At 46.7% G+C, this 12,652-nt stretch overlaps 1 protein-coding gene across 5 annotated transcripts in view; it reads left to right on the forward strand.

The window, feature by feature from the left end:
- Nucleotides 1–12,652, forward strand: part of IFT81 (intraflagellar transport 81) — a 191,389-nt gene that overhangs the window by 2,609 nt on the left and 176,128 nt on the right. For all 5 annotated transcript variants that reach the window (XM_068245244.1, XM_068245251.1, XM_068245265.1 and 2 more), the window contains exon 2: nucleotides 11,878–12,042. In XM_068245244.1, the coding sequence (XP_068101345.1) occupies nucleotides 11,899–12,042 (144 nt within the window). In that variant the 5' untranslated portion in view covers nucleotides 11,878–11,898. The remainder of the gene's footprint in view (nucleotides 1–11,877; nucleotides 12,043–12,652) is intronic.

Genomic DNA, 12,652 nt, shown 5'->3' on the forward strand with positions numbered 1-12,652 from the left:
GGAGGGCCTGATGCTGCCCCATCACAGCCACGGAGGAGGTGATGCTGCCCCCCTCCCAGTGGAGCCGGCTGCTGCATATGGGCATCAGTGTCCTGCCACCACCGAGGTAAACCTCCTGGCCTGCCCACCACTGCTGCCCCCGGCCCCACGACCACCACCACTGCTGCCCAGCCGGAGTGGCCCCCGGCCCCACGTCCACCACCACTGCGGCCCAGCAAATGTGCCTCCTGGCTCCACGTTTACACCCCCACTGCGGCCCAGTAAATGTGCCCCCTGGCCCCACGTCCACCACCACTGCGGCCCAGCAAAGGTGCCCCCTGGCCCCACAGGGCCCCCACTGTGTCTGCACCCTCATTACCAGCCCTGCGGACTTGTAACCAGGAGAGCTACTCCTCGGGCAACCTGGTCCAAGTGAACTCTGCTGTCCGCCTCCATCATGATGCCCCTCAGCTTTCACAGCCTTCTCTCTACTTTCGTGGACAATCGGTAGCACCTGTCTTGTTGGGAGCGTGTCGCTGTGTAGCGTCCAGTGCCGAAAATGGCAGCGCTCATATCAGCTCTCAGGATGCTCCTCCAGTCCGACTCTTTTCTGTTCCTGCTATCAGTGTATGTTCTTGCTATGTTTGTATTATGTTACGTACGTGTATGCTGTAATGCTCTGTTTTGTTTTTTATTGTTTTTTTGTATTTTTTTTATTGTTTATATGTATGTACCATGCTTAACTGTATGCGATGCTGTACTCTGCTTATTTGTACGCACAAGCTGTAATGTTGTCCTATGTATGCTTGTCCCATATCTATGTATGCTTAACCGTATGCTATTCTGTTTTCTTTTCATCGACGACCCTGTATGCGCCAAAACCAATTCCGTGGTACAATCCACCGTTGTACTTGGCGATAATAAATTCTGATTCTCTGATTCTGATTCTGCTCCGCTTCCAGGACCCTGCTGCTGCTGAGAGGGGGGGCGTGCCGCTCCTGGCTCCACCCCCTTTGTGAACCAGAATCGTTCATTTTGATGATCCGGATGATTCGACTCACAACAAAGATCTGGATCAAAGATCCGAATCGTTCATGATCCGGACAACACTACTAGACTGGGTCTCAGTCTAGTGATGGGAATTCCGGCTCTTTAAGCATCTGCCCTTCTGGCTCGGCCACTCACGGCTCATAGAGCGACTCACTCACTCGGGGCACTCAGGATGGCCAGGGCGGGATAGAGGCTGACTGAGCAGTGTGGAAAGGCGGGTAAGCCGCATGTGTCCCCTTCTCTCCCTTCTAACATACGGAGCAGAGCAGAGTCACAAGCAGGAGCTCATGAGAAAACACGCACCGCCTCATTCCCCCTCAGCAGCGCCCCCCTCCTTCTCTTGTTTATTGGCATAGCAGGAAGCAGGAGCGTCTGTGTTGCCTTAGAAACAAGGCTCTCTTCCTGCTTCCTGTGGCCTTGCTATGAAACATGCTCTGTCCCTTTCCTTCTCCACTCCAGCCAGCCAGTCTGCTCCAGCGTGCAGGGACACTTCACCTTCCCCAAAGCTGCTTAGCACAGCGTGGTGTGACATCCAGACCATTGGTCCCTGGTGAGCTGTCTCTCATTGCGCTCTGCCACTATTTTCTCTGCACAGACACTACTCCTCAGACATCACCTTTCCCCCAGCAGTCCCCCTACATCCTCTCTCCCTCCTTTCATGCTGCTGCCTTAACCCTTGGAGCTTTGTTTTTCTTATCCATGTTTTTAAAAGGTGGTCACTCACTTAGGTTTGCACTTTTCTTACTATCTCCTGCAGTTTATTTGCCATATTAATATTTAGTATTTATAAAGCACCAACATCTTCCAACCACAGAGCTGTCCCCACCATAGTCATATGTCTATGTATGTATTGTGTAATGTATGAATCGTAGTCTAGGGCAATTTTGGGGGAAGCCAATTAACTTATCTGTATGTTTTTGGGATGTGGAGGAAACCGGAGTGCCTGAAGGAAACCCACACAGACATGGGGAGAACATACAACCTCCATGCAAATAGTGCCCTGGCTGTGATTGGAACCGGGCACCCAGCACTGGAAGGCGAGAGTGCTATCCACTACACCACCATGTAGAAAAAGGAGGTGTGGTCTGTGTTAATGGGCAGAGTATAGGGCACCACAGCTTATTTGCCTATACCACCCTTTCTCAACCTTTTTACCCTGAAGGATCCCTGCAAATAACTTTTGTATCTCAAGGAACCCCTGCAAACAATTTTTTAATCTTGAGGAACCCCTACATTTATTTTTCCTGAGGCATGGTCTTTAAAGTGAACCTAAAGCCACGGAAGAAAAATGAGATGAACTCACCTGGGGCTTCCCTCAGCCCCATGCAGATGATCGGTGCCCTCGCAGCTCTGCTCCGATGTCCCAGGACCCGCCGGCGAGCACTTCCGGTTTGGCCGTCACCGGCCGACAGGCATGGGAACGCGAGTGATTGTTCGCGTTCCCAGCCTGTATATCGCCCCCTATGCTGCTATTGCGGCCTCCTATTTAGAGCCAGGCGTACCACACCCCATGTCGTTGGTCCGCAGGTGGCGCAGGATCAGCCTCAAGGGCAGCAGAGTGGTGCTAGTGCTGGTCTGAGATTTCATGGTGGGGCAGGCACCAGCAGCACAGCATCTCCTGGACCTAGCACCAGTACTTCCGTAGACCCTGGTGAAGTGGCGAGCACCATCATGGAAGTTGAAACTGGTTCGGTGGCACGTAAAGTAAGATCCTAGTCGCAGCCACCAAGAAGACGGGCCCGTACTACCCCTAGTTTACCAGAGGTGCTGGCAAATCCCAATTGGCAATCCCCTGATTCCTCCGCACCCGTACTGCCCCCTTTCACCGCCTAGTCTGGAGTCCAGGTGGAGACCGATTAATCTAGGATCAGTCCTAGACTTTTTCTATCTGTTCATCACCCAGGATCTCTTAGACTTAGTCGTGGCAGAGACCAATTGTAAGGCCACACAATATATAACCGCCAATCCGAATAAGTTCCAGCCTTTTCGGGGGAAACCAGTCCAAGTTTCCGAAATTACACATTTTTTTGGGCCTTGTCCTTCACATGGGACTAGTAAAGCAGAATGTGTTGCGGTCTTATTGGTCTACGGACCCAGCATAGCATGTTCCCTTGTACTCTGCTGCCATGTCCAGGACACAATTTGAGAACATCCTGCGCTTCCTGCACTTCAATAACAATGAAACCTGTCATCGAAGTGACCACCCTGCTTATGACCGGCTCCACAAAATTCGGCCCCTCATATACTACCTGTCATCCAGATTTGCAGATGCTTATACCCCTGAACAGGACATCTGCATAGACGAGTCCCTCATACGTTTTACCGGGCACCTTCGCATCAAACAGTACATCCCAAGCAAGCGCGCCCGGTATGGGGTGAAACTGTATAAGCTCTGTGAAAGGGCCACAGGCTATACATCTTATTTTAGGGTCTATGAGGGAAAAGACTCAAAATTGGAGCCGGTTGGATGCCCTGACTACCTGGGGAGCAGTGGAAAGGTTGTGTGGGACTTGGTGTCACCCTTGTTCCAGAAGGGGTACCATCTTTTTGTGGACAATTATTACACAAGTATGGCCCTCTTTCAGCACTTAAAAATAGAACAAATCCGATGCTGTGGCACCGTGCGGCCTAGTCGCCGGGGCTTCCCCCAACGGCTCATTACCACCAGACTTGAATGGGGGCAGAGGGCCGCCTTATGTGCTGACGACCTGCTCGCGGTGAAATGGAAGGACAAGAGGGACGTTTACTTTCTGTCCACCATTCACGCAGACATGACAGTCGAAATTCAACGGCGAACTGAGGTCCTTTAAAAACCCCTTGTCGGCCACGAGTATAATACTAACATGGGAGGGGTGGATTTCAATGACCAGAGGTTAGCGCCCTATTTAATTTCCCGAAAAACAAGACGCTGGTATAAAAAAGTGTCTTTTTACCTCATTCAATTGGCAATTTACAACAGCTTTGTTCTCTACAGTAAGGCTGGGAGAACTGGATCGTTTCTTCAATTTCATAAACAGATCGTGATGGAACTCCTGTATCCAGGAGGTGCCGTGGCCCAACCCCAAGATGTAACTAGCCGGCTGCATGGAAGGCATTACGCCTATCCAATTCCGAGTACCCCAGGTCACTGAATCTGAAGAAAACATTGTTGTGTCTGCAGCAGGGCTGGAATAAGGCCTGACACCACTGTTTATTGTCCCACCTGACCTGACCAGCCTGGCCTATGCCTAGGGGTGTGTTTTGAGAGGTACCACGAGCAGGTACACTATTAGAGAGTAGGGAACTCCAGACACAGCACTAGGCACACAAGGGTCTCTCAGTGCTATTTTACACTGCTGCGATGCGTTAGGGCAAATTGCCTAGCGAAAGACACACTTTGCGGTCCCCCCCATGCCGGAAGTGCTTGACTTAACGCTAGTGCATGCCTACGTTACTGCGTGGCTTCTGCGGCAATTTAGGTCGGCCCGGAAATCATGTTAGTCTCTGGCGACGCGGTTCATTACTAGGCCGAATGCTACTCTTGTGGTATTCCCTGAAGGTCTGTTTTGGGCGATACGGTGCGGCGGGCTCGACCCACCGGATATGCCAATATGCAGTGTGAAACCAAACATCTGGTTTCGAGAGACCCTAATACACAGGGCTGCCTGAAACCTCGCCTTTCACTTGGGACAAAATGCGTAATGTACTTCGCCACAACTCTGTGCGATTTGCACTTCCCACATTGTCCCATGGGGGAGGAGAGGTTTGTCCTCGGAAGGTAAGTTAAAAAACAAAAAACAAGTGAGCAAAAAAGCTAATGTTTGGTTCACAATATCAAGGGTTTGTGTGGAGAAGTTTTATAAATGTTAATGAAGTTATTGCTTTGCTGCTTGCTTGTTTTTTTGTTTGTTTTTGTTTTCTCTTTTTTACCATCCATTACCCTTCCAGGTGGACCGAGCGACCGACCAACCAGCTGCAGCACTGATGGTGCATCCTGACAAAAGCATTGCACGTCTGTCAGGTTACACAAAATTGGTGCATGCAGCGCTGCAGGACGAGATTTCTCCTCCGCAGTAAAAAAGATACGTTTGCCGAGGCATATGAGCTGAGGGGCGGTGTTGGAGTTCCTATGCTTTGGCAAGCACTTTGTATCAAAAAAGAACTCTGGCAATGAATTGTTCATCCACATCGATCGGTGTGAATGGATAAATCGGGTTTGCCAGGGCATACGAGCTGAGTGGGTGGACGTTTTTGGGTGGCAGCTCCTATGTCCTGGCAGACACCTTCCCCTCTCTTTTTTTTCACATTTTTTTTTTGCAGATATTTTTTCATCCACATTGATTGATTGATTGATTGTTTGACGGTCATTTTTCCTTTCAGCCCAGAGTGCATTACCTGTATGCCCAATATAAGGAGTATAGCAGAAACTCCTAATACTGGCCATACATGTAATGATTGCAGAGACCCTAAAATGCCAGGACAGACCCCACGAATTATGCCATTTTGGAAAGAGGACACCCCAAAGTATTCCGTGAGGTGCATGGTGAGTTTATAGACGATTTTATTTTTTTGTCACAAGTTGGCAGAAATTGTTGTTTTGTTTTGTTTTTCAAAAAATGTCATTTTCCGCTAACTTGTGACAAAAAATAAAATTTTCTATGAACTCACCAATGCCTTCATGGAATACCTTAGCGTGTATGTATATGGGGTTTAACTGTCCTGGCAAGTGGGGGGGGGGGGTGCTAAATTGTAAGGACCCCTGTAAAGCCTGAATGTACTCATTGGACTTTGGGCCCCTTTGCACAGTTAGGGTGCAAAAAAGTGCCACACATCTGGTACCGCCGTACTCAGGAGAAATAGTATAATGTGTTTTGTGGTGTATTTTTACATATACCCATGCTGGGTGGGAGAAATATCTCTGTAAATGACAATTTTTTTTATTTTTTTTTACACACTGTCCATTTACAGAGATATTTCTCCCACCCAGCATGGGTATGTGTAAAAATACACCCCAAAACACATTATACTACATCTCCCGAGTACAGCGATACCACATGTGTTGCACTTTTTTACACCCTAACTGTGCTAAGGGGCCCAAAGTCCAATGAGTACCTTTAGGATTTCACATGTCATTTTGAGACATTTGGTTTCAAGACTACTCCTCACGGTTTAGGGCCCCTACAATGCCAGGGCAGTATAGGAACCCCACAAATAACCCCATTTTAGAAAGAAGACACCCCAAGGTATTCCGTTAGGAGGATGGTGAGTTCATAGAAGATTTTATTTTTTGTCACAAGTTAGCGGAAAATTACACTTTGTAAAAAAAAAACAAAAACAATAAAAATCAATTTCCGCTAACTAAAAAATAAAACCTTAGCGCAGTTAGGGTGCAAAAAAGTGCCACACATGTGGTATTGCCGTACTCAGGAGAAGTAGTATAATGCGTTTTGGGGTATATTTTTACACATACTCATGCTGTGTGGGAGAAATATCTCTGTAAATGGACAATTGTGTGTAAAAAAAAAAAAAAAAAAAAATCATTTACAAAATAACACCAGTTGCCTGACTTTCCTGCTGATCCTGTGTCTCCAATACTTTTAGCCACAGCCCCTCAATAAGAATGCTGATTAGGTGCTCTGACTGAACTCAGACTGGATTAGCTGCTGTAACGATCGGTGTCAGCACACAGAGAACTCTGATTATTGGTGATCTGCAGTATCACCAATAATACAGATGCTATACTTGATTATATGGTGATCTGCAGAATCACCAATAATACTAGTATAGCCTAACCCGTGATAACCAGTGGAGGATCGTGTTTGGGTGTAACAGTAATTCAGATGAGAGGCCTACCCGAGGAGCGGGTGACTCAGCCTGCAGCTGATGCTCACCTAATTGCGGGGTGAGTCAGACAGTACTGCAGGCAAGAGGGCTAATGTGTATAATACAATAATGCTGGATAACTGATCACCTGTGGAGCAAGTGATTCAGAGTGTACTGCAGCCCGGTAGTGTATTGGTGCACAGTATAAGGAGAGAACCACAGTAGTGCTGAACTCAGGCTCCTCTGGAGAACAGATGGAGCTGACTGTTTTGCAGCCTAGGAGTAGTTGATACAATTGGTGCTGTAGCCCTGTATAATTCAGGCTTACTGCAGCCTAAGCTAGAGTGAGACAGACAGTACTGCAGCCTAATGGCAAGTGACACAGATAGTACGGCAGCCGAGTATGGAGTGAGACAGACAGTACTGCAGCCTAGGATACCTGAGGGGCAGGTATCCCGACTACAAGACAGTATCCTACACCTAGGAGATTGGTGCAGGAAACTGATTTCCCTCACTAGTGGCAGGACCCACCAGTGCGGGTAGACTGGTCAGACAGGCAGAGTTTGACAACGAGCGGACAGACAAAGTACAGAATCGGAAGACTGATTCAACGTCAGGGACAGGCAGGGTCGGCAACGTGATAGGCTGAGGTACAGAATCGACAAACGGAAGAATAGTCAGAGGAATCAATAGGTCATAACAAATAAACAATGCACTAGTACTTTAAAGCTATCAACAGAATCTAGCTAAGTGTGAATTCCCAGCTCCGGCTGGTTCTAACACACTTTGGGAACTGACTGGGGTCTGAGAGCTATACAATATAGCATACGCAACAGCAGACGCGGAGCTACTGACAGGTCTGCTCTATATATACCCAGCAAGCTCCATAGCGCCGCCCCAGTTCCCCAGCCAATCCGGATGCCAGCTGGAGTCAGCTGACCGCAAGATCAGCTGACCCCCCTCTTAGCTGCATAAAGGTCCTGTCGCTCTGCTTGCGCGTGCGTAGCTCTTAACCTGTGAACAATGGAAGGACCAGGCATAACTTGAGCCTTCAGTATATATGTGTGGCATTTGAATGACATTTGTGTATACCTTGTTGATGTGTACGGGTGTGCCGCCGGGCGGCTCGGCTTGGCCGCGCCCCCCCCCCCCCCCTTGTATGCGCACGCGGAGTTCCGTCCTAGCCCGGATTTTCTGGGCGGCGGGGCTCGGTGTTGCGCTCGGCGGTTGACGCGCGTCTCCCTCTTCCGCTTCCCCGAACGCCAGTCTGCTGCGGCGGGGAGTGGATGTGTGTGGGGGTTGATGCGCGTCATCGCCGATGGGCGGTGGGCGCAGCCTGGCTGAACTGCCTCGCGGCTGCTTGATTGGTCCGTTTGGCCCATTTAGCATTTCCTGGATGACAGAGCGGTGAGCCACGCCCCCTGAGGAAACGAGCAGGAAGCTCGTGAAACATGTCGGGGCTCTAGCTGGCGTCACCGCGTGTTGCCCAACTCTCCGGCTGCCTTCCCTACCTGGCTTCCCCCCCCCCCCCTCTGGCTCAGTTGGTCTTGAGGGAACGGACATCGCCGCACCACTACCTCCCTGACTTGAGGGTACCTTGGAGCCTGGAGATCGAGACAACATACAGCATACTTGGCTGGAGGGTCACCACCGAGGTACTGTTTGCTGAGAGACCCCTGTCTGATTGAAGGCACACCTGCCGGTACAGGACACATTCAGCCAATATATGTCTGCATACTAACAGCGTGCCACGCTTGCTGCTTGCTAACATTGTTTGTTTGGCGTGCTCTCATTGCATAAGGAGACTCATGTGCTTTATGCCATATGCCAGTGTGTTGCATCCAGCTGAACGGAAGTTTATATGACTGTTGCTGGCACTAATGCTCTTGTGATGCCAACTTGTCACGCCTTGCTATTTTGAGCCACTTTCTCATCTGTTATATGCTGTTTGTTTGAGCTGGAATCTCCTCAATTAGGAATCACTGGAGAAGTGGAGTGAATTTAACATTCGAACAATGCAATATGATATATCTGTGATCTTTATCTAAACATCCGTTTGAGCAATATGTGAGGAGGAATCTCCATTTGAATTCATATCCTCAACCAACGTGTGATCCACCACCTTGTGCACTGAGGTGCACCTCAGTGCACGCATTCAAAGGGCTCTGCTGACTGGTATGTGTGGCTGGTATGTATGAAGGGAGCTCCCATCCGGTAGTTAGAGGGTAGTTAGGGATTGAGATCTGGGCAATTTTTAAATATTTTTTATACTTGGATACTAATAAAGTTTGTACAATTTTTTGACAATAATATCTTGTTGTATGTGCATTTTTTGGTATGTATCATCCACCTTGTTGTCCCTTCCTATCAATTTTTGTGCTAACTTGAGCCTCTAACCGCGCGGCAGAGGCCGCCAGCTGAAACGCGGAGATAGCCGCCATGCCGCCTATCTCCGCGGCGGCATCTCCGCTATTTCTTACAGCTGCATGCTTATTTCAGGTGTGTGATTCAGCCACTACTGCAGCCAAAGAGATCAGCAAGCAGGACTGCCAAGCAACTGGTATTGTTTAAAAGGAAACACCCATATCCCTCTTAGTTAACCTCCTGAGCGTTACGCTGCTCAGGAGGTTTTGTTACTTTTTTTAAATAAATGTGCTAAATGGCTATAAACCCTCTAGCTAGCACTAGGCTAGCTAGGAGAAGTCTCTGGCACCCTCCGCTCCCCGCGTTTATACATTACCCAGCCTGGATCCAGCGATCGGCGCAGCCTCCCCGGACAGCTCCGGTGTTCACTATGGGGAGGATCGCAGATGATGTCATGCACAAACCCGATCCTCCCCAAGGAGAGACCAGAGCTGTGTCAGGAGGCTGCGCGATTGCTAGATCCAGGGGGGGTAATGTATAAAAGCGAGGATCCAGGGGTGCCGGACACTCTTACTAGCTAGCCTAGTGCTAGCTAGAGGATTTACAGCCATTTGGCACATTTATTTATTTATGGGGGACTCCTGAGGCCACAGCGCGGTATGCTCAACACAGTGTCAGGCATACCGCTAAGGAGGTTAAGGTTCCCTTTAAAGAGAAACTCCAACCTAGAATTGAACTTTATCCCAATCAGTAGCTGATACCCCCTTTTACATGAAAAAAATATAATGCTTTTCACAAACAGACCATCAGGGGGCGCTGTATGACTGATTTTGTGCTGAAATCCCTCCCACAAGAAGCTCTGAGTACCGCGGTACTCTGGGCAAACTGCCACAATGTAACAAGGTTCACAGACAGGAATTAGCTGTTTACAGCTGTCTCTAACAGCCAAAACAGCTAGGAGCAGCTACATAACCTGCCCACAGTAAAAATGTCACCATGTAATAAATGTCAGAATGTAAATTAGGGAGAGGAAAGATTTTACAATGAGCAAACACTGACTAAATCATTTATACATAATTATGATAAAAAATGAAGCACTTTTTTTACTACATTATTTTCACTGGAGTTCCTCTTTAAATGTCCTGACAGTTTCCTGTGTAACCTTGTTGTATTCCGGGAAATAACGTCTGTTTCCAACTGCCAAGCAAGCCATATCTCCCTGTGCGAAATGTTTGTTTACTGAGAGTTCTATGCACAACTATCACCTGGCAGGACTAAAAATATTGCCACCTGTTGTACATTTCAATATGTAAATCAGGGGGAGGATTTAAAAATGGGCAAACACTGACTAAATTATAAATTAATATTGAGAAACTTTTTTTTAATTAATTACGTTATTTTTACTACAGTTCCTCTTTAAAGGATACAGGAGGTGACATGTGACATCATGAGATAGACATTTTGGGGGGTTGCACTATGCAAATTACTGTGTCTGCGCATTCTGCTGCCGGGTAAGATGTATAGGGGAATGGTGGGGTGCAATTGTCTTGCCCCGGGCTCTCCTGCAGGAGGAGGATCACACCACACAATGGGCATTATTCACAAAGCTTTTTCACCCGTTTTTCCTGGCTTCACCTTATCTATGTTACATTTTTAACTTTCCAAAGGGCAAACATGTAATATAATTAAGATAAGAAAACTAATACTGAAAAGAAGTTAATCAGGAACAACTTACTTTGAGGGATTATTGTGCTTGTAGATGTTCTGAAAGGTTATTTTTATCAATTAGGTGATAAATAAGTAATTTCTGAGAAGTTTTGTGAATAGAGCCCACTATATGAAACTAGCCTAAAACAAGTAGTATGGTATCTTGGGAAACAGACCTCAGTTTACCACTGGAAATCAATAATCGTATATTTTTCCGCAGATTAAAAAAAATCCGCAAGGTCCACCTGCATTAGGGAAATGCCAGTTAAATAGTTTTTTTAGTTGGTATAGCACTACTTGCAAGCTCAAAATATATCTTTCTTGCTCGCAATTGTGGAGCCAGTGGTGGTCCAACCCATATCTTTTGGAAATGTAAGAAGACCGAAGTCTTTTGGAAAGAGGTTTGGTATTTAAGAACTGTGACAAAGCTAGTTATCAACTACACCCCTTTATAAGCACTTCTATGTGTTCCCATATTATAATGTCCCTAAAGCTTTTAAAAGGCTTTACATTGCCTTCTTCTTGCCATCATTTGGACTATAGCAATAAACTAGAAGTACTCTTTCCTTTCCTTGACTGAAAATAGAGTAAGCATGATTATGGAAACTGATAGGCTGACCCATAATGTTTCTGGTACTGTCCCAAAAAATACCAATTTGAACGGCAGGAGTGGCCTGAATATAGACATGCCTCTTCTGGATCATGGGGTCAAGCTCATATCCAGTTAAATTTCAGTGTTCAGGCAGCTTGTGTACTTGTTCTTTTTGCTTGAGTTATTTTTGTTTGGTTTATCATTTTATTGCTCAACTCACCTTTTTTTGTTGCACAAATTCTTTTTATCATGCAATACAACTTTTTGGTAAACTTAATTCATATTATCAGTTTGAAAGCATTGTTTAATTTACCAGAATCCTTCCTACCTTATTCTATGATGTTTTGTCACCATAATTCAACAATAGTTTTATGTTTTTGCAGGTTTGGTTTATAAAACTGAAAATGAGTGACCAGCTTAAATTCATTGTGGAAAAGCTTAATAAAGAACCATTTAAGAAGAATTTTAACTTGATCACATTTGATTCGCTTGAACCCATGCAGCTATTACAAGTTCTGAATGATGTTCTTGCCGAAATTGACCCAAAGGTAATGCAAATTTTAAATATTTGCTTCCTGTTTAAAGTGAACCAGAGACGAAGCACCATCATGTATTTTACCATATATATCAATGGGAACATGACAGTAAACGCCTACTCTGCTCTTTGTTTCTTCACAGTTCAGTCTGCCTGTTATCAGCTCTGATAAGAATCCCCGACTGAGCATTCAGTCTAGCTTTGCCCTGGAATAATTACAGCTGAGTCAGTCTTCTGTGATGTCTTTTCAAGCCCGCCCCCTCTTGGCTCTGCTTTCCTGCTATGAGGATACATAGCAGGAAAGCAGAGCCACAAGGGGCAAGTCTGCTTGAAAAGACATCTGGGCTTGAAAAGACATCACAGATGACTGACTCAGCTATAATCATTCCAGGGCAAAGCTAGACTGAATGCTCAGTCGGGGATTCTTATCAGAGCTGATAACAGGCAGATGGAACAGTGAAGAATGAAACAAAGAGCAGAGTAGGTGTTTACTGTCATGTTCACATTGATATATATGGTACATGAAGGTGCTTCGTCTCTGGTTCTCTTTAATTTCCTGCTTTGGCTTGGCTGTTGTTGGCTTTCTCAGTGGCATCACCACACAGATGAATGTGAGAGGAGGG

The sequence above is a fragment of the Hyperolius riggenbachi genome, chromosome 1 (genome assembly GCF_040937935.1).
Source record: "Hyperolius riggenbachi isolate aHypRig1 chromosome 1, aHypRig1.pri, whole genome shotgun sequence".
Lineage (NCBI taxonomy): Eukaryota > Metazoa > Chordata > Amphibia > Anura > Hyperoliidae > Hyperolius > Hyperolius riggenbachi.